The sequence below is a fragment of the Drosophila virilis genome, chromosome 2 (assembly GCF_030788295.1).
Source record: "Drosophila virilis strain 15010-1051.87 chromosome 2, Dvir_AGI_RSII-ME, whole genome shotgun sequence".
NCBI lineage: Eukaryota > Metazoa > Arthropoda > Insecta > Diptera > Drosophilidae > Drosophila > Drosophila virilis.
The window spans coordinates 18,420,950-18,446,700 of NC_091544.1; the positions used below are offsets into that span (position 1 = coordinate 18,420,950).

At 37.6% G+C, this 25,751-nt stretch overlaps 1 protein-coding gene across 3 annotated transcripts in view; it reads left to right on the forward strand.

Moving 5' to 3' along the window:
- side-VI (sidestep VI) overlaps positions 1–25,751 on the forward strand; it is a 90,474-nt gene that overhangs the window by 52,874 nt on the left and 11,849 nt on the right. For all 3 annotated transcript variants that reach the window (XM_070207069.1, XM_032435335.2, XM_070207070.1), the window contains exons 7-12: positions 3,760–3,960; positions 8,842–8,993; positions 9,056–9,200; positions 13,121–13,251; positions 19,140–19,299; positions 22,021–22,229. In XM_070207069.1, coding sequence (XP_070063170.1) covers positions 3,760–3,960; positions 8,842–8,993; positions 9,056–9,200; positions 13,121–13,251; positions 19,140–19,299; positions 22,021–22,229 — 998 coding nt within the window. The remainder of the gene's footprint in view (positions 1–3,759; positions 3,961–8,841; positions 8,994–9,055; positions 9,201–13,120; positions 13,252–19,139; positions 19,300–22,020; positions 22,230–25,751) is intronic.

The following is a 25,751-nucleotide window of genomic DNA, read 5'->3' on the forward strand; positions in this document are numbered from 1 at the left end:
TGTAGTAATGCATTAGCACTTAGCAGATTTTATTTTGTATTTTCTGATTGTAAATCGATAATCATAGTTTATGCAAATAACATCCTGATAAGAGACTACGAGAAAGGAAATAATACGGCTCTGGTGATATGCTGACACTTCAATTTTTATGACTTCTTACCTTTCATATACTTTTATATAGACATTTCAAATTTGCTGAGAAGACCTTTTTCGCTGACATAATTAAATAAAAATATAAATATTTCGAATTATCAACAATTTATACTTCGAGCTAAATTTGTTAATAGAGCCTTTCGATGCTTTTTTACACAAATATTTAGAATGTTTAGAATACCCAACTGAGCTACGATTACTTTCTTATTGGTATAGTTAGCCATTTAAAATAATTATCTTTTTCATTTTCTTAAGGCTCTGTTGGAGGTAGTTTATTTTTCATTAAAAATATGCATTATTATGTTGTACATTGAAGAGATCAGCTCGTATTACAATATTTGTTCCAGCTGGCACTTCTGTTCGCTGAAAATTCATATGAAAATTCGTACGCTGCGCCAGCAAAGTTTTCGAGCCATGCAGATGTTTGTTATTTGTTCCAACTAAATGTGGTAACACTCACTGAACAGGAGGACGCCGAATCGTCACAGCCCAGCCCCCCAACTTTCTAGAACAAATGACAACTTAGCAATTCAAGAAGAGATTGAATGCAATTTGTTTCCTGTTTTTGTTTGCTGCTTTGCGCGCAGCTTTTAAAGAGAGGGCACCAGCCAGTGGCAGTCCTTAAATTTATTTTACAGCTTCCTCAATGGCTGTTTGCTGGATACAAAAAGCCAAATGCCAAACACCAGACAGGCTCAAAAATACACTTGCACAGAGTATACAGAAAAGGAAGAACTGAATGTGTAGTAAAGACAACAGAATAAAAAATATTTATGTGGCTGTGCATTTTTGCAACTATCAGCAGCAGACGTGCCAGTTGTTACAGTCGCTGTTTTATCTTAGACATACATATAAACATATATACATATTTATATATATATATATTTATACATATATATGTACTGCACTATGTGTTTTCTTCACTCGTCTGCTGCATGTATCACCCACACAGCAGATGCAAAAGATGCAAAGATATGCAAAAATACACAAGCAAATATTTCAGCATTGCATAACTAAGCCAAGTCCAAGCACACACATGTACCACTCTCAGTCTCTCTCACTCGCACTGCATTAGGCTCTTTCGTATTCTCTCTAAGAGCAAATAGCACAATGAGCAACGAGAACTCAGTCAGCCGACGCGTGCATTCGCGGGAAAGGTTGGCGCTTAAAAGTATGCTACGCCTTTAAGTTGGCACAAAGTCAGCCGAGAAGTATGAGTACTAAAAGAGTATAAAAAAACAAACTAGCACGCATGTGAATGCTGCTGCTCATTAGGGAAGGGGCGCGCTGGCAACCGAGTTTGGACTGGGCGTGACAAAGCAATGTTAAATTGTCGCTGCTGGCACAAAAACCCCTTTTTACCCTGCTCGAAAATAGCGCTGCACTCGCAAAAAATAAAAGTAATAAAATAATAAAAAAGGTTTTGTACAAAAATAGCACGACTAATAGATACTCTTGTAATTTATTTATTATAAGATGCTATGACAATACATTTTAATAATAAATTAATAAATAACCTTAGGTGAAGCTTTGAACTTAATTAAGCATTTTTGAGAAATTCTATTTAAATAATTTATCAGAGAAATTATCATTCACAATCCAGCAAGGCAACAACTGATTAACAACTCAGTTCCCTTCTGCCTAAAAAATGCATTGACACATTTTAATTTTACAGCGTATAATGCATGTAAAGCTGCATACAGTAAATATGTGTGTTTCCAGTGCAAGACAAGTTAGCTGCTGCTCCAGTCACACAAAAAAACATATAGAGCACATATTTGCTCATACGTATGTGTTTGCGTGTGTGCTTGTCTATTTGTATGTTGGCACCTTGTGATTAAATGAGAGAAGAACAGCTGGCACTACTTTAAAGTGAAAGCGAAAGTTGAGCCAAGTGATAAACTCGGCAAACGGTTGCAATAAAAGACAATGACAAAGGGGCTTGCAGTGGGCGGAGGCAACATCTGGACGCTAATTAAATTTTGGCGTTGAGCGAAGGCCGGGGAAAGTTGAGAAATAAAAGCGAACGCGGGGCAAATTAGTTAAATTTATGAGCAAACTGCACGCACATTGCCACAGCACAGCGAATCACTTGGCGAACCTGCAACATTCGCTACAATTGCTTTAAGCTGCGTGGCAACTGGGAAAAAATTGCAACTCCAAATCAAATTTGGCCCGTTCGCCAATTTTTGGTTGTTTTATTGGACTCTGGCTCTCTGCTATCTCCTCCCCATATCTCTCCCTCTTCTGCACATTCTTTGCTTGTGTTTCTGCGAGGCTAATAAATCACAGGCGACCATTAAGCCGCATGGTACATATGCGCTAATCTACTGACACACACATACACCTACGTGCATACAAACGCGGACAAATGTTGCGACCCCAAAACACATATATAGGTGTATAGGTGTATGTGTGTGAATGCATAGAGAGTTGCTCGTTTGAGTGTGTGAAATATTTTTATAAACAACATAAAACTCAACCAAATGGCAGTTATTAATCAAAGTAATGTGCGTTTGTTTGTATAATATATGTATACACATGAATGTGTGTGTGTGACATTTTTCATAGGTATAAACTACAGGTAGTTTTGCCGAATATTCTGGTGGATTTGATGGCACTTGGTAGCAACATAGAACAGCAACATAATATTTCGTATAAAATAAATATACTTGAATAATATGAAAAATATAATGATAGCCATATTAACCTACTCTACTATAAGATCTGGCTAAACTACACGCAGCAAAATAATGATCAGAAAACTCGCCAAAAAATAATAATAAAATACAAAATAAACAAAGACTACTAGTAGAAGACAAGCAACTGCAGCTCTTGTCAACTTTCAGTTCTTCAGTCCAGCCAATTATTTAGATGTACAAAGTGGTATAATACCTTACCAAGTTCATAATAGTTATAGCACTGCCAATTATAGAGCGCTTACAACACACAGCAAATACTCAGCTAGGCCCTTTGGTGGTTTCCCTAACAAATCACTGACTCAGCTACCTTTTGGTTTCGCACAGTGTATTTATTTTGTTTTCTTTTTTATTTGCACCTCGTAGATCTGGCCTACCCGCAGCTATTAAATTAATGTGCGCTCATATACGCACACAAAAGCTAATTTGACTGCTCGATTAAGTTGAAGTCGTTAAGAACGGCCAAGTACCACACGCTGCGTATGAGTAATGTGTGTTAATTTAAGTGCCATGCCAGGTATACAACAGCGACAACAAAAGAAAAATGAGCAGCGACAGTGTTTTTAGAGTCTAGTTAGCTAGCAAAACACAAGACTAAGCGAGAGACTTATATCGATGAGTACTTGCTGCTAAATATGTGACGCTTACTGAATAGGAATTATACTGCGAAATATTAAAATGGAATTGGGACTCCTTTCAGGTCTAGGGGTTAGCATTCAATTTGGTAAAGTGAACTTATTGGAAAATGTCATTAATTTGGTTTTCTTTTAGGAAGGGATCATCCCATTTCAGGAAATAATAATCAAACCCATAGTACACCCAAAGCCCCAAGCTCAATTCCAATAAGAATAACGGCAACTTTAAAGAATTCTCATTTGTATACATGTTCTCTGGTTATCCCTCACAGGCTCGCCGCCGCCGACTGTCACATGGCTGATGAATGGACAACTTCAAAATAGCGTTGTCGATTACACATACGACGGCACCATCAACAGCAAATTGGTGGTGCGTAACTTGTCACGCATCCACCAGCATGCGGTCTACACCTGCCAGGCGAGCAATTTCCACAAGAAATATGTGGCCACCAACATAACGATTGAGCTCTATCGTAAGTATTGCCCAACTATAGTGTGTAACTTTAACTTGAACTTTAAGAATATATATATATGGGTAAACCCTCGGCTCAAATTGTGCTCTGATTTGATATGTCGACTTCGTGTTCGTGTTCTGCCACTTTTAACTATGCATTAAATTGAAAATTTTAAATTGAGTTTCAAGCGTTTGCAGACGCCTGCAACAACAACAAAAACAAAACAACAACAGCAACAGCAACGAAATATGGTGCTAAAAACGGTTTGGCAAACAGTTTATTTATTTATTTCTTTTTTTTTGCTGCTGACCCGACCCGCAGCACGGTTTTAAGCGTTGCGATAAAAGTTTTAACAAATAGCTGCGCAGATAAACCCCATTCACAGGCAGCAACAAACGGCACAAAAAATATAATAGATAATAAAATAGCTTATGCAAATATGAAAAAAAAGAAATCAGCAACAGCAACAATAGCAACAACAAATGCAGCTTTGAAATTCTGCGCGCAGCGGCTGTTCAATAACGTCCTGACCCGGTGCATGTCCTGGCTACAGCTGCTTTTACTTTGAACATATTTTATTTTGGCAGAACATTCGTCGCATTTAACGCATGCACACACCCATACAGACCCACACACATATGCACGTGCATAAATTTGTGGTATCCAAGTGCATTTTCAAACGGATTTATTATTTTGTGAACATTTTTTTAATTGCCCTTTCGCGCGACACTGAATTGCTTTGCAAATTGTAAAATTGAATTAAATTGCAGCCAATTTGTGTTTGTTTTCATCCGTACGTGTATGCGTTTGTCTGTCTGTCTGTATGTGTGAGTGTTCAGTTCAGGGCTTGATCCCTTAAGCCTTATTAGTATTTGCTCGCTTTGATCCAATCAGAACTGTGTAAAATGCTGATGTGCAATTTGCTTTTGTGCAATTTGCAAACTCCATTTTCCATTTTCTTATTATCCAACATTGTACGTTTGTATTTCCCACCAGAATTAAGTTTTTCACTTACTGCATCGCATCAATTGAATTTTCATTGAGCATACAGTATGAAATAAATAACTATTTATTCTGTAACATTTGAACGAAGAATGAAGAGTTAGTCTCAAATTATATTGGAAACAATGAAGGTTCGCATTATTAAATGTCTTCTCTAAAGTTTTTCAACGTTTATTTTAATTGGTTTATATTTTTATTATGCAGGTTTTATTTTATGCTTTTCTTCACTATGCAAGTTAAAATCTTGCATAGAAAGTGCATTTTTCGCCTTGATATTCGTAATAAGTATTTGGCTGATCATAAAACAATTGTAAATTTGCAATTGAAATAGTAAATTGAATCAAACGTAACAAATGGCTACGTGTCTTACTTTTGAGCTTATTGATTAAATTTAATTGATATGTGTGTATGTAAGTTATATATTCAAATTATGTTTATCTCCAAGCCAAATACTGATATTTGATATAAAAAAAGATGGGATATTTAAGACGTTCGAGTTTCCCTTTTGTAGCTTTTTTCATATTTTCTTAAATTCCTGAAACGTTCAGTGCATAATATTAGTTAGTCATTAACTTTGCTAACCGCCAACAAATGCCGTTTATATAGTCGCGCGATGGCAGTTTTGACTGGCGTTCTATTAACAATAATTTCTTGTAAAGTGCCGTTATTTTGCCTAATAAATAAAGAAACTTTTGCAAAACAATACCCAGAGCTCAGGTCGTGTTGCATTGCGTCAGATCCAGCTTCAGCTTCAGCTCCTGCCAGCCAGTGCCATTGCCAAATATTATGCCCAAGGCATTGCGCTAACAGCCAAAGATTGGCCATTGAATTTTATGGCACTTAGGCTTCCCTCCCACTCCTATCTATCCGTCTCTTACCGTCTGCTCTCAGTGTCCCCAAAAAGAAAAGCAATTGCTGTCAATTTTTACTTAGGCTTGGGCCAATAAAAGTAAAAATGTTTTGCGACAACAGATGGTGATGCGCATATTTGATATTATTGCGCCACACACACGCGCATACACGCATACTTTTATGTGTGTGTACGTGCAATAAGAATGTCGCACTTAGATAGCATGAAATTTAACACGCCAATAATAAACGCGCTGAAATTATTGGATGAACGCGTTTACTAAAGTGGCCAACAACAAGAACAACAACAACGACAGAAGCACAAACAGCAGGAGTGTCATTGACTCTTTAAGTCGTGTTAATTAATATGGCAGACAACAGGTATAGACATGTATACCTTAGACATCCATACCTTCCGAAGTATGTTAGTGTTCTGGGCCTTAACCTTGGCCAACAGGGTTGGGATAGTGAAAAAAGAGAAAGGCGAGTGTGTCGGTTTGTTGCGTGGCCCCAAATATTTGTTTTGCTGTGACCCTGTGCGTGCCGCAGGCAGGCAAAAAGTTTTGAATAATAAGTATGACCTTAATTAGGTAATTTTATGGCCACTAACAATTAGATTACTAATGTCACGACTCTCGCACAAGCATCAAGGGTCATTAGCGCATATTTTAAATAACTTGCTTAAACTAGTTGGCAGTGCTAATAAAAAAAGCCAACATTGATGGACTGTCAATTGCTTTGTTTATACCCTGAATTAAACATTTGGTTTATTTTGTTTTAGTTTACGATTAAAACTTTTACTTGTCGGTAATTTTGAATTGATATCAACGTTTTAATATGCCTGCGCGTGCATCGGGGCGGACTTTATAATCAACCAGTGCGGCGCTACTAAAAATTTAGATTTTTTCATGAAGTTTTGTTGTGTTTTTGTTATAGGGTATTTCATTAGTAATTATTTTACGTTTTGAAAATTCTTACGCAATTCATACTTGAGTTAGTATTCAGTTTAAGCTCTTAGCACTTTAATATTTAATAATTAAAAACGTTCGTTTGCATAAGTAATGAAACTCAGGCATTGGATGCGCTATTGGTTTTTGTAGTATGTTTAATTAAACATTTAAATGGTTTTCCAATGCAAATGGGCATAATTAATTTAATTACAATCAAGTGTAACAGAAAAAACCACACACACACACACATATATGCAAGTGTTGCTTCAATAAAAACATAATAATAAGAATATTGCAAATACACGCACACAATATCATACATAAAAATGCGGTTTGAATAAATAAAATGTTGTAGGTTATTATAGGTATACAAATACATATTTTTTTACTTCATATTCATTTCATTTTGGCTTAACTGAAATGTCAAGCCTTTAAATTAATGCATAAAATTCGCGGCCAACCACAATAAATGAAAAAACAACAGTAACTGCAGAAAATTGTAGCCTACCAAATGCACATAAAAAAATAGAATGCAATCGAGATCCAGACACAATGGGCATGGGCATAATACCCTTTTATTCGCGGGAAATTATTGATTTAAATAAGACCGGTGCCAAAAGACTTGGCACGGTGTTGGATGTTTTATTTAGTTGCATACAAATTGTCTATTGTTTTTAAGGCAATCTTATCTAGTTCATGATAATATATGACCACTGACTTTATTTAACTACAAAATTCACTTATTTTCAAGCAACTATCAAGTATATTTGATTGTCTGATTTCGTTTACCAAGTGATATAGAAATGTCCAAATAAAATGTGATATACTCCTGTAAAGGGTATTCAACCGAAAAAAAAAATGAATAAATAAAAAATTAATGTTATGCCTATAATCCATCCGAAAAAGGAGGTCTGGTAGAGAACATTTCAATACGTCCGCGAAATGATATTTATTTAAATAACGCGCTGAATGTTGAAATTCGTTATTTATAATTGAAAATTGCATTTTCATTGAACACAGCAAAAACAACTACGAACGAAAAAAGTAAACAAATTTGTTTTCTAGGTAATATTATGACAACAATGTGTAAACTCGATAATGAACCTGGCCACATTACGTGACCGTGTTTTTATTTATTTTATGAACAATTTTAGCAAATATGTGTATACACACGAACACCCAAATATGTGTGTGTTCGCTTTTTTATTTAGCATGTAAACAATGTGCAGCCACAATAAATATTAACAAGATTTCACATTATATGCATGTTGTCTGAATGCATATACAGCTATTCAGATAAATATATATGCATATTTCATTGCTGACTTTTTGTTTTGATTTGAAAATGAACGTTCGGGTCAAAATATTTAACGTCAATGGACAACCGGCAATTATTTTGAAGCTACACTATGTATTTATTTTAACTATTCAAATGATGCATTAGACATCAAATTGCAGTTACAAATTTGTATTTTAGTTATTAATATTTGATGATTTTTTTGATTGGCAGATTTTAAGCCCATTGGAGCCATTCAGCTTTGGCCATTGCTCATATCGCTTTGTTAGTTATATATAAAAGCTTGAAATAGGCAAAAGCAAACACATCATACATCAATAAATAAAATGTGAATATGATAAAATGTATATTTGAATATTACAGGTTTTGGGTATTGCAGGCACAATACAAAAAGTGTCTACGGGACATCATGTAAAATGTCATTGTATTTAAAGCCAATATAGATTTACGCATGTGTGCGCATGCCTTGTTTCTTTATTTGTATGAGCCTTATATAAATATGTTGATATTACTACCATCAATGAAAATGTTGTTGTTTTTGTACAGCTGTTGAACGACCGCTGCGTTCGTAATTCGTTGCAATTAATTTTAATTGCATTGCTTGTCCATTTTCATTGCGTTTTCGATTTTTCACACGCAATTTGAATGAATAAACAAAAATGGTAAAAATAAAGAACTAAAATATACAAAAAAATGCTTAAACGGCATTTAAACACATAAATTAACCATAAATATTAATGTGTACAAATATAAACGCACGCACACATACACACACACACACACACGCTTGCATATTTGCAGTTCGTCCGCTTCTGGTGGAAATCAGCTTCAACAATCAGCCAATGTCGGCTGACCGTAAATATGAGATTGAGTGCCAGGCAATTGGATCAAGGCCACCTGCAAAAATAACCTGGTGGATGGGCAACCTGGAAATGCACGGCCACAGTCAGAAGGTGAGTGACATATCAATTGAGCCAAACCAAAACCCCCAAGGCGATCACTTTTACCCTCGCAGGTATCTGAGGACGGCAATGCCAGCACCTCAATACTCTCCATAGCTCCGACAAGGGAGGATCATGGCAAGGCGCTTTCCTGCCGAGCCACCAACGAACTGGTACGCAATGGTATACGAGAGACCGCAATGAAGCTGAATGTGTTCTGTAAGTAGAAGAAAAAATTTGCACTCACATATGTAGAAATAAAAATAGGTTGGGGTACAGATAACTAAAAAACTTAAAAAGTTAAATGAATTTGCCAAAGTAATCCATGCGTTGTGACACTTTCTGAATACTGTGAATTTTTTAATTTCAACATTTTGTTAGGTTCAATAGCCAAAAGTGCTTAATAACCCAAAATGTATTAGAAATATATATTTTGATCAATGAGGAACATTTACGCAAATAAAAAAAATAGTTTTTCCAAACATAAATTATAAGATTTGAAAGGCATAAGATCACCAAATTCTAAAATCTAATTATTTATAAGTTATTTACTTAGAAAAAAGAGAACAAAAAGTGAAATGAAAGTTTAAGAAGACTGCGTGGTAAAAATATTAGTAACAACAGCCTTCAAACTAAAGGGTACGTCAATATACCGCAATAGACAAAGTGCTAAAATTGCCCCGAACTTGAAGGAAATTACGTTCATATAGGACATTACACAAAAGCCACAAACTCATCTCATATTGTGAATTACAAGTTGCTTATCCCAAAATAAAGAGTATTTCAAAGGAAACAAAATCTTGAAAATACATGCTAAATAGAAATACTACGTTTTAGGGTTGTTAATGGGCGCGTTTTCAATTAGTTTTTCACCTGAAAGCTTTAACACACATGCATTGATATAATTAAAGGCAATATTAACTGACATATATATTGTGGCTGGCTTTTTGAATCGAGCTAATACAGTTAATCAGTAGTCAGATGGTAAACGACAGATGCAAATGTGACAGTCGGCTGACCTGCTTTCAGATAGATATTATTCAATTCAAACAAATGGGACAACCTGGCCCCAGTTGAACACAAAGTCAATAAAACTTGTGGGCTTGCCAAGGGGTAGAGGGTAGCTACCCCTGTCAAATAATTACATGCATGTTGAACACGCGCTTTATTTTATGGCTGTCAGTGGGGCATAAACTAGCTAAGGTGCGGGGCCTGAGCTTGAAGAAGCAGCGGCAATGCCATAAACTGTGCCAAGCGCTTATCACTCGTGTCGTCGGAATCAATACTGATTTGCATATAAATTTCGTAGACATGGGGATTTTTCTTCTGTTTTCGCCCGAATTTTTTCAGCCCAAATGTCAAGCGCTTATTTTATGGGCTAAGTCAACAATATGCGCTCAAAGTTTGTTAATAAAATGTCTATGCTAAGATATTAAAACGGCCATCTTGCGCTTTACCATATGGCTCAATATGAGTGTTTTTGGCATAGTGTCAGCTCAAAGACATTGACCTACGCTCACACCCACACACAAAGTATATAGAAGTGCTCTCGTTTATGTTTCAATAGTCTCAAGAATTTTGCCAACGCTATCGTTGTCGCTGCCGTTGTCGTTGTCGTTAGGCAAACAGTTGCCACGTCTATTATCCAAGAGTTTTTGCGCATCGTTCCCCAATGCCAAGGAAACTTTTACTCCTTTCAGCAACAGCAGCAGGAGCTGACGCAGGAGTAGCGCCCGCGCTAGCGAAAACCAAAGCTAAAGCTGTCTGCGTGGGCGCCTCGAAGCAGACTCTCAATTTTACGCGCGTTGGTTGCTGATATAAAAAATTAGATAACAATTTCAATTTCCATGCTCATTTACATGTTTATAGCGTGCTTAAAATATTTTGGTCTCCTAACCTCCTCACCTTCCCCAGTCCCTCTTGCTTCCTGTGATTTCCTCTCGCATGCTTGCAGGATTTTGTGTCTTCTTTAAGCGCGGTCGTTGTTTGCATTGGGGGGGTAAATTGAAAAGTTCTCTGCAATTCGCTGCAAATGAGCAGCCAATAATTGTTCCATTATTCTACATTATATAAGAACTGTCATAAGAACACCTTATCTGAAATCTTATGAAATTTCGCTGATTGTACCTTGGTTCTTTCTTACCTTACCTAAAAAGAAAGCGTAAAACTAAGCAGAGATTTAATTTTCCGCCCAATCAACTCGCATTAACATTTTAAATTAAATGAAAAGGAAACCACTAAAAATTTAAGTCATATCCGCAATGAAAATAATGACGCAGCAGCTACCTAAAAGCAGCTACTACCAAGGTGGCAAAATATGGACAATGTCCAGGCAATAAATAAGTGTGTTCACACTGTTTGCTTGTAAAGAGGGGAGTTTCGCCAAAGCTGACTGTAAACATGTGCTTACTGGGTGAAAAATATGTAAGGTCATCGAGCAGGGTGGAAAATAATGCTATAAATTAAAGATACATTAAGGTCTACAGCTGCTGAGCATATCTTTAAACAGCTTAATTTGTTAAATTCGATTTTAAGAGGGTTGAATTCTAAAGGCCATAGAAGGCTACAAAGTCGACCTAGTCTAGGGAATAGGCTGTATTAAAAAAATAAAAATTCTATATTCCAGATTCAATTCTCAGCTGCTTGGCCGAAAATAATAAAAGGGTTTTAGTAAACAGTCTAAATGAACACAAATGAATTTGAGCCACAGCTTTTCGAAATCATTTAAGCACATTGTACAAGTAGATCCTAATTGACCTACTCCTAATTTCTTTTTAGATTTTTGCCACGTCATAATATATTATCCTTGCCACAGAAGTTGCGAGCAAGTTTCGATGCACATTATTTTCAAAACTATTTAGACTGCACAACTGCCGTTCGCAATTAATTTTACTCTAAGCCAATTTCTCACAGTTAACTTGGCCGGGCCAGGACAGAAGTACTTTTTAGTTAATGTAATTTATATGATCAGTGGCAGAGTCAAAGCCAGAAGTAGCAGTAGCAGAAGCAAATGGAATCAATTTAAGGGCTGCTAACGAGCAGTTGTTCAACTTTTTACCCAACAGACAATGACAGGCCTCACACACTAGGAACAAAATGAGTAGTAGGACGAGCAGCCACAGGGGAGTGGCAGCCACTGGAGCACATTGCCAATGTCTACTACAAAGTGTGGCAGCGGCATTCAAAAGTCGTTACGTTAAGCTGCAGTTACGGGTTTCGGGTTTGCTTTGCTTTTGTGCTGTTGCAGTTGGACTGCGTGCCATAAAATGCATTAGCCAAGTAAAGTTGGCCAGTTTGGGCGAAGGCTGCTGCTGACCAGCTTGGCCAGTGACAGTTATTACCACTTAAGCCCATCTAACCGCAACAGTGTGGTCAGCTAGCCAGCCAGCCAGCCAAGTAGCTACTTTCCAAAGCCAGAAGCGAGTATTGTGTTTTGCTTGCTACAAACTGGGCTTAAAGTCAACGTTAATGAACTTGTTGAGCAGCAGGCAAAAAGGTCTTTAAATTATGCAAACAACTTTTGTCAATGCCTTTGCCTTTGTCTATGTCTTTAACTGTCTCTGTCTCTGCCTCTGTGTCTGCTTAACGTTTTTTACTCAATTCTCTAGCTGGCTGTCATTCGCTGGGCTTAGGCGAGCGATTTTCATTTTCATTAACAAGTCTTTGCAAAGCGCAAAATCGGCTTAAAGAAACTTGTTTATAAAACGTGGCAAAAGAAAACAGTAAGCACATCCCAAGACCAAACTAAAAGGAGGAAAGGCAACAACATTGGGCAAATGAAGGTAATGGTAAGAAATGTGAGGCGGGCACGTACTCCTTCGAAGCGACACTAATCACAGATGAGCGCGGATTAACCCCAATTCCCTTTTTTGTGTCCGTTTCTGGGAATTTTCTTTAATTTTATTTGTTGTATTTTGTTCATGTTTTTTTTTTTGTTTTTTTGTACTAAACTTGACCTAAAGTAAAAACTATAGCAAATTGCAGTTGATAGGCTGGGCCATGTCCAAAAGCAGGCAGCACATAGGAAACTTTACACAGCACAGATAAACAAAATGCAAATGCATGTTTGCATAGATACATATATAGTACATATTTGTAAAAAGACGCAGCTATATTCTTATTATTATCTTATATTGCAGTTATACCCACCTTACAACTGGACTTGGGCTCAAATCTAAATCCAGAGGATATCGAGGAAGGCGATGATGTTTATTTCGAGTGTAAAGTGCATGCAAATCCTGCTGCTTATAAAGTTGTCTGGAAGCATAATGTAAGTAACAAAAACACTTTTCAAATCCAAAGATTTATCAAGATTTATTCACTGGTGGACGGCGAATGCAAAAGAGAGAAAAGCGTTAGAAAGTGAAAAAAAAACTATATGTAAATTCAGCTTCTTAAAATACCTAAAGCTCCTAAAATATATAAACATATATTTAAAAGTGGTTCTCTTTAATATTGCATGTTAAAGGTTTCGCTTTTATAATTTATATATGCAAATGTCTACAGCTCGTTTTGAGTTGGCCAGAATATGATCTAGATAGATTGACCTTCAAGTGCTCTTCAAATTTGCCCGAAACATTTGTGAATACGGATACGACGTTGTACTTCCGGCTATTCCCCAGGCATTGGCGTGCCGTTAGTGTGTGCGTGTGAGTGTATGTGTGAATATTGGCTGAAAGGGCAGAGCGCCACTAAATTATAATGAAACCAAAATTAAGTGGTCATTTTTACTGAATTATTGGCCAATTATTTTAAGGCAATTGAGTCAAGTGGCCCAGCTGAGAGCGGCTTAGGGCAATTTCAAAGGCCCCAAATGTGCAAAAGTTTGCGTAGCAAATCATTTGTTTATTAGTTTTACAAGAAGCACACAAAAACTTTAGCTGACTTGCATAAGTAAAAAGAAAAGATAACAACAACCCGAACAACGAGCAAATAAATGTTATTCAATGCGCCAGACTCAAAGCAAGTGAATCAAGTGTATGAATAATATGAATGCTAATTGAATTCATTAGAAGGCAACAACAAGGCCAACGAGAACACAGCTGAGTACAAGCGCAAACAACAACAACAATAACAGTCAGGCATAACTTTGGCAAATGATTATAATAAATAAACAACAACACGGCCAAAAAGTTTTTGGGGCCCATAAGCAGCGCACAAGACAAGGCAAAACAGATGTTCCAAGAACTTTAACTTCAGCTAGCAAAGAGACACCAATTTTGACTGATGGCAAATGATGGAAAAATCTAAAAGTGCACAATTTTTTCGTGAAGAGCAACAACACCCAAAAAGTTGTTATGCCTGAAATAAAAAAGTGCAATAAAATGGCTGCCAATCAATTTTTAGACACGGCAAAAATTCAAATATTAAATGAAAATGGAGTATAAAGAAGCGAATACCCTGTATATATTCAACACTATCTGCCGAAAGTAAAGCTTTTTAGACGTTCATAATCGAATGATCAATCAGAGCTAGTATTGGATCATTTTTTGATTCTGCAAGCAAAAACAATATTGTCAAAGAAATAACTTGAAGACATCACAATACTTGACTATAGTAAATATACAATCATCAAAGTCAAAATGCTTACTACATTGTGATATTTATTTTAATTTCTAAGACGTAAGGCATTGATATTTCCCTGAAGTATTGCAAATGAAAGATAAAAAAACCATCAGAACAGTTATACACAAGAAGCTTCTAGAAAAATGCAATTCCCATTGCTTTTGATAGAAAGGCTTACAAGCAAAAAGTGTTCGCACATATACATGCAAATTGCAGCTCATGTCTCTGTTGACGGGTCTAACAAGAAAACTAAACAGTTAGTTAGTTGCCAGCCAATTGACTTGCTCAGTGTCATAACAATAAAAGTTGAGTGCGAAGCAAAAAGCGCAAGCGGAAATGAAATGGAAGCGAAAGAGAGGAACAAGCAAAATAGGGCGAAATACAATTGGCAATGCAGTTAGTTTTTCCGCGTGTGTGTCCGTCTGTGTGTTTGTGCGGCTCAGATGGCGTATGCGTAATGAGTACAAGGTCTAATGGCAAAACTACTTTGTGTGCGCCAGCAAAACAGAATTTTCTCAAGACAAAGGGAAAAGTCAAGTGCAAGTGAAGTGTGCACAAGTCAATTGGTAATTGGTTATTGGCGTCAACAATTTGTGTGCATTTAAAATACGAATTCAATTAAATAAACTTTTGTGGCATCTTTTGCCACTGTTGACACAGATCAATAATAAACTAGATTAATGGGTACATTGTTTCTCGTAATTGCAGTGCATGCAATTCACTTCAATAAAAGCAAAGCACATTAACCACAACTTATTTTATGCAACATTCACCATGAAATTGCTGCTGCTGTTAAGGGTTTAACCCGAGACATGACAGTGCGAACACATATTTGAAATATTGCTGCAATATGTGTGTGCAAACAATGACAGAGGACAACTGAGCAGAAATGTTGTTTCTGTTGCTTTGCCTGCGTCAGTTATTATTCAATTATGCATGCCAAGAATTAACGACGAGCTGGCAAATTAAATTAACAATTAGTTTTATTAAACTTAAAGTCATATAGCAGCAAAACTTTCACCCCCCTTTTAGTATGTGTGTGTGAATAGCAGTGGGTTGTCTTTACGGCTGTGCATGTGTGGTAAACTTTTGCATGCTCATTAAGAAGCTGGCAACAATTTTGATGGAAGACGTTGCCAGCGCAACCGACCAGCAGCACTCGTTGCGCAGAGGGTAAAAACGCAAAACCCGACTTCGGGATGCTGCTGGCAGTAAAAGTTATTTAACCCATGCGCATATATGCGTGTGTGAAAGTGTGTTTGTATATGTGTGCTTTTCTTTGTGTTAATGGAAGTTCTGAAATAGCAAACATAAACGGTAAATTTGATTAGAGAGCGAGCGGGCAAAACTTCAATCACTCTGACTACACACAACATTTTTAAAGTTATCCAACCATTTGACTCTAAATTGAGATTTAACGCGGGCGGACACTTTTCGACATGACGAGTTCGTATAGATAGATATTAATGTTCGATAGTTCGATTATGAATGGCAACGTTTCCCATACAAAATTCAATTACAGAGCTATGTAAAATGCACGAAAAACATTGTTTAAGGCGATTCCAAATTGTACAGATCCTGTAGAAATTTTATGGCTACGCATTTTTGCTTCACTTTTGCAAAAGAAATTTAAACTAATTTAGATTTAGATTTAATAAAAATAATCATCAATAAAATGTTTGGCTGTACACCAGATAATTTTGTTTGCTGGCATGAACAGATTTTCAGTATAGCTTGCTTTCTTTGCACTATCAAAGGTCTTGAATGACATGCGTCCAACTCCGATTGACAGTTACAAAATACAATTTCCAAACTTCAAAAACAATCTGATTCTCAATGGAAAATACGTGTGCTGAGAAAGTTTTTGGTGACTTTTCAAAAGACCGGAATATGGCACAAATCTAGTTTAAAGACGAACAAATGTGTAGTTGATTTGTGGGCAAGAGAATGTTATTGGACCCGAAGAAGCCAACACAATCAGCCAGGCCATTAAATAAATGGTCAACACTAATTGGGTATTTATTGTAGCAGGGTAAGCAGCCCAGCAGTAGCGAGTGGTAGGCAAATACAAACATGTCAAGGCGCTTGTCTCTGCAGACACACAAACAAAATGGTAGCGCATAAAATGCGCCATTAGCAAGGAGAGGCTGTGCGGCAAGCGGCAGTTGGCAGCTGCCAGCTGGTTGCTGGCAAAAGGGTTGTGCGGCTGGTAACAACCTGGGCTTTAGTTCTGAGGCGAAACGGAAAAGCCAGTGCGGAATAGCTGCAGCGGATGTGCCTTCAACTATTGAAATAATCCTCAACTGAGACGAAACGAAGCAAAACCAACTTATTTTTACTTATTTACTTTTATTTTATTTCTGTGTGACAACCTTGAACTTTGTTTACTTTTGTGAGCTCAGCAAATGGCTGGCATCATTTTAGGGGCTATTTAAGTGAGCCCTACGGGAATAGTGGCGGGGCCACGGGGCCTGTACGGTTTCGCTGAGTGCTAAGCAGGCTTCAAGGTCATGACTATTCGAATGAGTTTTTATCTGCTTAAGGCTGAAGTTGAGCGCCGTGTGCTTGGTCTTTAAAATGTGCTCATAATATATATCAAAAATACGCCTAGTTAACTCTACCAAGCCAAGTCAGCATTTTTTTTAAAAGCAAACAGTCAAAGACATTTGATTTGGAACAATCACAAACAAGAATACAAATAAATAACCATTGGACAAACATTGTGTTGTGTGACGAACTCAGTTGTTAGCCCGCCCCTCCGTACAGCATTGTGGCTCCATTGTCATTGGCATTGTTTGGCCTGGGCCAAAGAGCTGTGGCCAGACAAAAGACGCGACGCGACCATACGCACACACAATTAGAGTCAAAGTTGTGGCTCAGTTCGCACAAAAGTAGGCAACACTATTATCAAAGTGCTGCCACATTGCATTGTTTGCCCTTGCTTATTGTATGCTATTTGCACATATTCTCAAATGTATTTGTACCATATTCTGGTTGTTGCTGCTTTCTGCTTGTGCTTATGCATTCTTATGGGCACAAGTGTGTGTGAGTGTGTGGTTGTGGGTGTGTGCTAAGGTCATACCGGCTTTGTTCGACTTGCTGTTGTTCTTGTTGTAATTTTGCCATTTTGACTTTTGTCGACAATTTATACACACATTTTTATTTATTTCAATGTTGCCATTGTTATTGTTGTTGTTGCTGCTGCGCAAGCCTAAGTGCGAATTTGTTTTGCTGCTAAATGGCACAAGGCTCTGGGGAAATGCGTCAAAATCTTGTCGAGTAACGGCGCACTGGGACCGCCAAGCAAACAAACACAGGCATAGCCAGTCCCCATATATGCTTATAAATGAACGTGCTGCTCATGAAGGTCAACTTTGTGTGTGAAATTTAAGTAAATATTGCCTGATTTTCTGCTCTTTGCAAATGCCAAACACGTTTCACACACTGACGCCCAATACTCTAATGAAGCGCCTCGCTTATGAGTGCGCGTTTATGAGCGAACCATTTTAGAGGGTAAGGTCTTATAATAAATGGAGCCGCTGCTGACCTTGCGGCCAAGCAACGGCCGCAACGCAAAATGTGCTAAGCTGAATGGCAATTTTTTTGGACTTACGCATGCATTGCATGAATAATCTTTTAAAAAATTGCAAGGCGATATAATGAGTTGACGTAAAAAATGTTTAAGCAAATGTTGGCATGAATAAAAGATTTAATTTGATACATTTTTTAATAATCTTTAGCAATATAACTCAACTGAAGTAATAATAAATAAATAAATGTTAGCAGCGTATACAAAATATTTGAATTTAAAAATATGTTATTGTTAATATTAGAATTTAAACAATTTTAACTTGTTTGATTTGTAGAAATGAGCCTCCAAAAATTTGAGAATCCCTGAATTTACTAGATAACTATTAAAGCAGTTATTTTCCGTGGTTCACCCATTTTCCGCCCGTATATCATTTAAATCTACCCATACTGTATTGGACTCAACGTAATAAGTAATAGTTGCAAAGAAATTTGAAAATAATATACAAGTTTATCGAATAAAGTACCAAAAGTTGTAATCAAGGGAGAATTTTGGAGTCGAAAATCACACTTTCGTTCATAAAACCTAAGTTGTATTCGTACTTTCCATTTAAAAGCCATAGATCGTAGTCTTACAAATGTAGTCGAGACTTCATCCAGAAGATGATGTAGATATTTGTAATTATAATTTAAATATATAAAAACATCAGTTATTTTCATAAGAAAGAAATTTAATTTCCTTAATTAGCTTTACTGGAGTGTTCTTTTGCCTGTATGCGGCTGTGCTAGTCGAGTGTAGAACGTTTAGAAAATAAGCTAATTAGAGCTATTCAGCTACAAAAAGCCGTTGTGTATATACGTCATGTACATAATCCTACTAATTGCCATAGATTTTTCTGTTTGATAACCATCCACCTGTAGCATCTATTGAGCGTGTGTGAATGACAGACAGAAACAAAGGAAAACGCTCATTAGCACAAGCAGAGTATAATGATAGGAATGCATTAATTGCTCATAATTCAAGACTAATATTAATATGCTATTTATATTTCGTACCACTTGCAGCATCAAATCATACAGCACAACCAGCGAGCCGGCGTAATTGTCAGCAGCGGAGATCTGGCGCTGCAGGGCGTCACCCGCCACCAGGCCGGAAACTACACCTGTACCGCTTCCAACGTTGAGGGCGATGGCGACTCTAACATAGTCGAGCTGAAAGTAATGTGTAAGTACAAGTGCTGCATGGATTTGTTAGACTTTAAATTATGGTCGGGGTAGCTGGAGTCGATTTTCGAGTTGAACTGCGCCCCATTTATTTAGGATTTCATTGAATTGATTGCGACTATATAAAAGCTTTGTTGTTGTCAACGATTGCGCCAGCAGTCGCATGTCAAGTTTTATAGGGCACGTGTTGAGTTTTATTTAGCACTTCAGAAAGGAAAGAACTGAAAAACCAAACCAAAAGTTATAGCTGTGTGCAACGCTGCGCAACATTTTAAGCTTGGCCCACATTTGATATGTGTGTGTCGATTTGCATGGCGCTCGGCATTGTTATTGTGGCTTGGGTCATAAAAAATACGCGCTGAATGGTTTCGATTGGCGTTGCGTTGGGCCATCATTCTTTTAAAACATGACCCAACGTTCGTTTTCAGCCATTAACAAACATTCGCAGCTCTTAAATGCCAACTGACTATTAAATCGAATCCCGTTTGGCTGCTGCCTCCATCATATTGACAGTCTGCTTCGCCAGCCGTAACAGCGGTGGTGGTTGCACTGCTTAGGCTTTTGGTACAAACCTTTGACACACAAAAAGGCAGCATTATTGAGTGGCCGAATGGTTAGGTGGTTGGCTGGTCGAATGGGTGAGTGGTTGGTGAGAGTGGCGCATTGTGCGGCCGTACGGGCTTCTAGCAGCTTTATTGCGTATACGCCCCGTTATTGTGTTACACTCGAAAACCTTTTGTACTGTCGCTCTTTTGTGCTTGCAACTGAAACTGCAGCAGCAACAGCAGCAGAGCTGGAGCTGGCTCGGGCTCAATTTTGGCTTTGGCTTTGCCATCTTGGTCTCGTATAGAGCTCGGGCACTTTTGCGGTTGCCAACTATGATTTCTGAAAACCAACCCACAATAAGCACATTATGCTCGAGTCCAACCAGCCAGTACCCGGCTTCCTGCCTTTTGTTGACGTTTAGGTATTTTACTATTGACTGAGGGCATTTCCTTATTATTATTAGTCAGCCAACAACACAAAAACCCGTTAGACGAGCTAACAAATTATTGTCAATTTATGAATTAGTTTTCACAGATTTAAATGGTTTCAAGTTTCTAATTTGATTTCAGATTTAATTATGGTTAAATAATATTTAAAAGGATCCAAGAAATTCCATCTAGAAGGTAATTAGCAATATATATGCTGTAGAGATTCGTATAATTCCAAGTCTTCTAAGCTTCAATCATAGTCAATTTAGGAAGTATAGAGTTTGTATTGTCCAAGCAAAAACAAACTTAGAGTTAATTCCTATCCAGATATGAGACTCCTAAATTACAGTCGTAGGTTCGTCTCAGTCATCAAATATATTCCTGAGCTCAAATCTTCTGCCCAATTTGCTTACAAATAGTGTTGAACCTGTAATTAAAAAGAAAGAAAAGGTAGCTCCTGTTAATTATTTTCTCCTTTTCAAGCAATTTAACACACAGATATTTATTCCCAGCCCAATTTTGTGGCTGCCCTTGTTGTTGTATTTTGTTGTCGCCTTATGTTTTTATTTCCTGTGCCATTTCCTGTTACAGTGTTTTCACTCAGCATTTATATAACCTCTTTGATATACTCTTGAATAGAGTAATTTAATTCCTTCACGAAATGTGACAACAGACATCTTTGTACAGTATTTATATTATATACTGTATATCTTTTATACACCCAGTCTGGCTGGCAAAATAATCAATAAGTTATTATATAAAAAACTCAGTTGTGTGACTGAGTACAGTAATAAATCGAACATCTGCTAAATGTGTACAAGGGTATTCGGACTCTTCTACGTTGTTTTATTTTCTGTATTCACAACTTTAGCTCTTTTTGTTGCGTTCACTTTGTTTTAAGTTAAACTCCGCTTGATGGCCGGCTCTCCCACTTTTCAACAAATGCATCTAGCGGTGGTGGTGGTGCAATGTTTTTTGTCACCCAAATTGTGGCCGCACACCACTTCGGCCCAGTGCAGATTGAAATAGCCACATTCAAAAACCCAATCTGTAACCCAATGCCTGTCGTTTGGACTTGGTCTGTGCCCTGGTCTGCTCAATGGAAATTTGTTTACAGCATACTTTTGGCTTTGGCTATGACAACAGCAGCAACAGCAACTCGAACAACATTGGGAGTTGTCAAACTGTACAATAAATTGTGTGTGCACTTGCAATCTCCAATGCAGTTGTAGCTGAAACTGTGCCTGGCCAAGGATTAGAAGAAATTGAATTTTCCTAGATATTCCGTTACGGGCTCAGAACTTAAGTTTCGGCTAAGTTTTTCTTTCACTTAACGTTTGGTTAGATTTTTCTTTTGCTTAGCTCTGCTTTGTTTCTGTTGTTATTGCGGACTCTGTTTAGTTAGTTGCTTCAATGGGCAACAACGAAGCCTGCATCCACAGGCTGCACGGAATGCAAAAGGACTCTCTTGGTGCTTTTTGTGCTTTCAAACTTTTCTACTTAGGATTTGAGTGTGGTTTTCGGGCCTGGGCGTGGCATGCAAAAACAAAAACCCCGGCCATCCTCTTTAGTTGGAGAATGTGCACTCGAACTGCTCGGGCTTTATTGCATTAAGTTTGGGCAAGCAATGCGATTATTGATTGGCAGCAGCAGCCGCCGACGAACAGCAAAATGCACTCGACAAAAATCAAAGTTTCTAACTTTGGCTTACCTCCTCTCTTTTTTTATCTATCTATCACTCTCTACAGATAAACCAATTTGCCGGCCCGATCAAAAGAAAATCTATGGCGTGGCCCGCAGCGAGTCAGCCGAAATCGTTTGCGAGGTAGATGCCTTTCCGCCGCCCGAGAACTTCAAGTGGTCCTTCAACAACACTGCGGAGACCTTCGATATGCCACAGAGTGGCTTCCGCCCACATTCTGCACAGGGCTCCACGCTGACCTATACGCCAGTTAAGGTAAGTACGCATTGTTATGGAAATAAATGTCATATATCTATATTTGACCTATTTGATGGGACACACAAGCCCCTGACCCTTAACCCCTTCAACGGTGGGTCTGCTTTGCATTTCGCTTGCATTATGAAAATTACAAATGACATGGCGTTAAATGCTAAACATGGGAACAACCGATAGAAAGGCCACATGGGATGTATGTGGGTATGTGTGTATGTGTGCGTGTTATAATGGCCGGTTTAGTGGTGCATACATACACGGGTGGTTGGGGCGGTCAAAGCTTGTCTTTTAGGTTTGATTTTTGGCTGACTTCAATTTAATTTCATGTCTTTGATGTGATATTGCTATTGACATATTTGACATTTGGCCAAATGGTAGACGTAGCAGCTAAACGCGCGGCTTCCAATTAAATGGCAAAATTGTAATTAATAGGCAGCTGACGCGTTGTTGTTGTGTCTCGTGTGCGTGCCACATTGTCAAGCAAAATGTAAAACCAACACGAGCCGGCAATGAGAGTGGTGGGCGCGTTGAGGGTTGGCGTTATCTGGCTTTCGGCCAGCGCATGAGCCATTTTTAATTAAAAATTCTATTAGTGCTTTCTAATTAAATGCGCTGCCAACAACAGTGCCAACAGCAAAGGCCAGAGACAGGTTCATAATATTAAAGGCACTTCCACTCTGATTCTAAGTTGCAGCAATCCTTGAATTGCCGGCAGGAAAACAACGAACCATTCAATTGACTCGCCATTTGCTATCGCTATATGACTGACAATTGGCCAACATTTCCACTTAAATTGCCAACGTTATCGTCATCGATATAGCCCATTGCTATGGCTATAAAAGTGTTTTCACATTTTAGATTTGATTACCACCCTGCCAATTGGGCAGCCAATTGACCGTCAAAGAGCTGCATTCCTATCAATGCCAAAAATTAGTAACCGAATGCGCTTTCTGCCCAAAGCGCCTTCTCCTTCACCATCCAACGCCAATAGAATTTTATTCACTGGGAGCTCTGGCTGTTGCAGCTGCTTTTGTTCACTTTAATAGTCTGGCAATTCAAAATGGAATATGCACTGCAATTATGGACCAGCTAAATGGATTTGCTTAAGGCAACCAATCATTATATGAGTATTTGATTAAAACTTTGATCTCATATTTATTTAATTTATATAATGATTTATTAAATGGTTAACAAAACGAGTGTCGTGACACTAGTATAATAGAATGTGTTAGTTAGTGTTCTTAGAAATAATCTGTTTACTATATTATTTTTGAAAATAAATATGAAAAAAGAAAAAAGGATTAATTAAGTAAATAAACGTATACTAGATATATAAAGTTTGAAGTAGATAGGGGAAAATTTATAGCCTGTCTGGCAAGCTATGCCCCTGTTTATAGCTGGGAATGGTCAGCAAGTTCCTGAAGGTATCCTGAAAACAACGATTTTTTTAGAGGTAGAGAAAGTTCGGCGGGGAAAAAGTTACAAAAGCTATTGTAATTTTTACTTAACACGAAAAGAATTGTGCATATCATAGTCTGTTGTGCACGTAGATAAGAGTAAGGGGCGATAATTCCTGGTAGGTCAAGACGGAACAGAGAATTGAAGACTCCCTAACAAAAAAGAGGAATCCACGTGGCCAACAATCAATTTATGAGGGAATACAACACCGAGGCTTAAACTACGGTTGGCTAACGACGGAAGACTAGAAAGAAGCAGCCTGCTAAAATAGGATGGCAACCGATGATTGGAAACCTAATTTAAACCTTAGATCATCCTTTAATGAATCCAAGTACACCTTTTGGCACATTAACGATGGTATCTATATGAAGATTGAAGCAGAGTTCAGAATAAAAAAAAAACGCCTAGATCCTTAATTGTTGCTAACAAAGTAAGGTGTGGTTCGATCGAAGGTCATAAACATACACTTTGAACAGTTTAGAGGCAATTGATTGGCTGAACTCCAAAAGTGCATAGCGTTGAAATCGTCTTGTAGACGAGAATGATCTAGGGGATTAGTGTATAAGAGATTAAGTTTCACATCGTTGGCATAAATAAGTTAATAAGCATTTGATATAAGCGAAGGGAGATCATTTATAAAAAGAGTAAAAGTAAAAGACTAAGATGACTACATTGAGAAACACCAGAAGTAACTTGACCCTGTTTTAAGGTAGTCAGCCTCAGCATTATTCTTTGGGTCCTGCCGTTTAAATAAAAAGAAATCCAATACAAAACAGATGACGGGAAACCTATACGGTCAAGTTTAAAAAGTTGATGTTCTCAGTTTGCATTTTAGAAAGAAAGGCATCATTTATTCTAGAAAATTGGTTGTAGTTGACCGATTCTTTACGAACCCATGTTAAACAGGGAAGACAACTGATTTGCAGAAATACTGCAAATTCAAAGTTATTATTTTTTCAAATAATTTAGTAATAGTGGACAGTTTTGCAATGCCCCTGTAATTTTGTATATTATACTTTCCACCTTTCTTGAGGAGAGAGATTCTTTCCAAGGAAATGGAAAAGATAGATAGGGGAAAGATTAGCGAGCTTAAGCAATGGACAACTAGGAATATTAGGAATAAGTACATCTAAGAGGGCTTTATAAAAAAAGATAATAGCGGTATTCATATTAACCGAGTCATATAAAAAGGACCCATCGGTCGCATGAATAAGTTGATTAATCAAGGGATAGTTTCCTTAGCAACGGCGGGGATTGTTGGTAGCTGATGAACGCGAAGAGAAAGGATATCAATTAAACATTTATGCAATTATGCAATTATACATTCATATAAAAAAAATAGAATACGACGTAATCTATGAAAAGCAAATATTTTTAAATGCAGTTAATTGAAAATGTAAGGTTAATTTCAGATGTGGAAATAACTCAAAATCATTATTTTAGTTAATTTCTAGTCATAAATGCAAATCGTTTCACTGACATTAACTAGTTTTATTTATTGAGGCCATCAACCTGATAAGTACCAGTGTCAGCTTGTCGTTTGTGAGGTAAAATAGCTGTCATTGGGCTACAATCAAGAACAGCAAAAAATTTCAATAAATGTAACGCTTGGCGAGCCACTCATACAACGTAGTTGTTAAGCCGTATGGTGGTTAGTTGCTAAACTGACCCATTTTAAAGTGGTGCACCACCCGCCCTATCCAACATTATTTTATATGAGCAACATGAAAGTAGCCTTTGGCTCTGAGGATCGAATGTTCTGTCTAACTTGCTGGGCTTACATTTCAGTAGTCAAAGAAAAATGTTGCTAGTCAAACGGCATTCAAATGAGTTCCGTTCGCAAACAGTCGCCCAGCGCTGATTGCACACACACACACAGAAACACAGTACCACACACAAACACACACATACACATTCGAAGTCACTCAAAGGCACACACAGATCCACACATAAATCATTTAGCTCAATTGAATATGAAAAATCCTTTCCGTTCTGTTGTCATATATGCTGTTTCCGGCTTCCGTAACCGCAGCTCAAGCTACGCTGACATTGTAGTCCTTTGGGCTG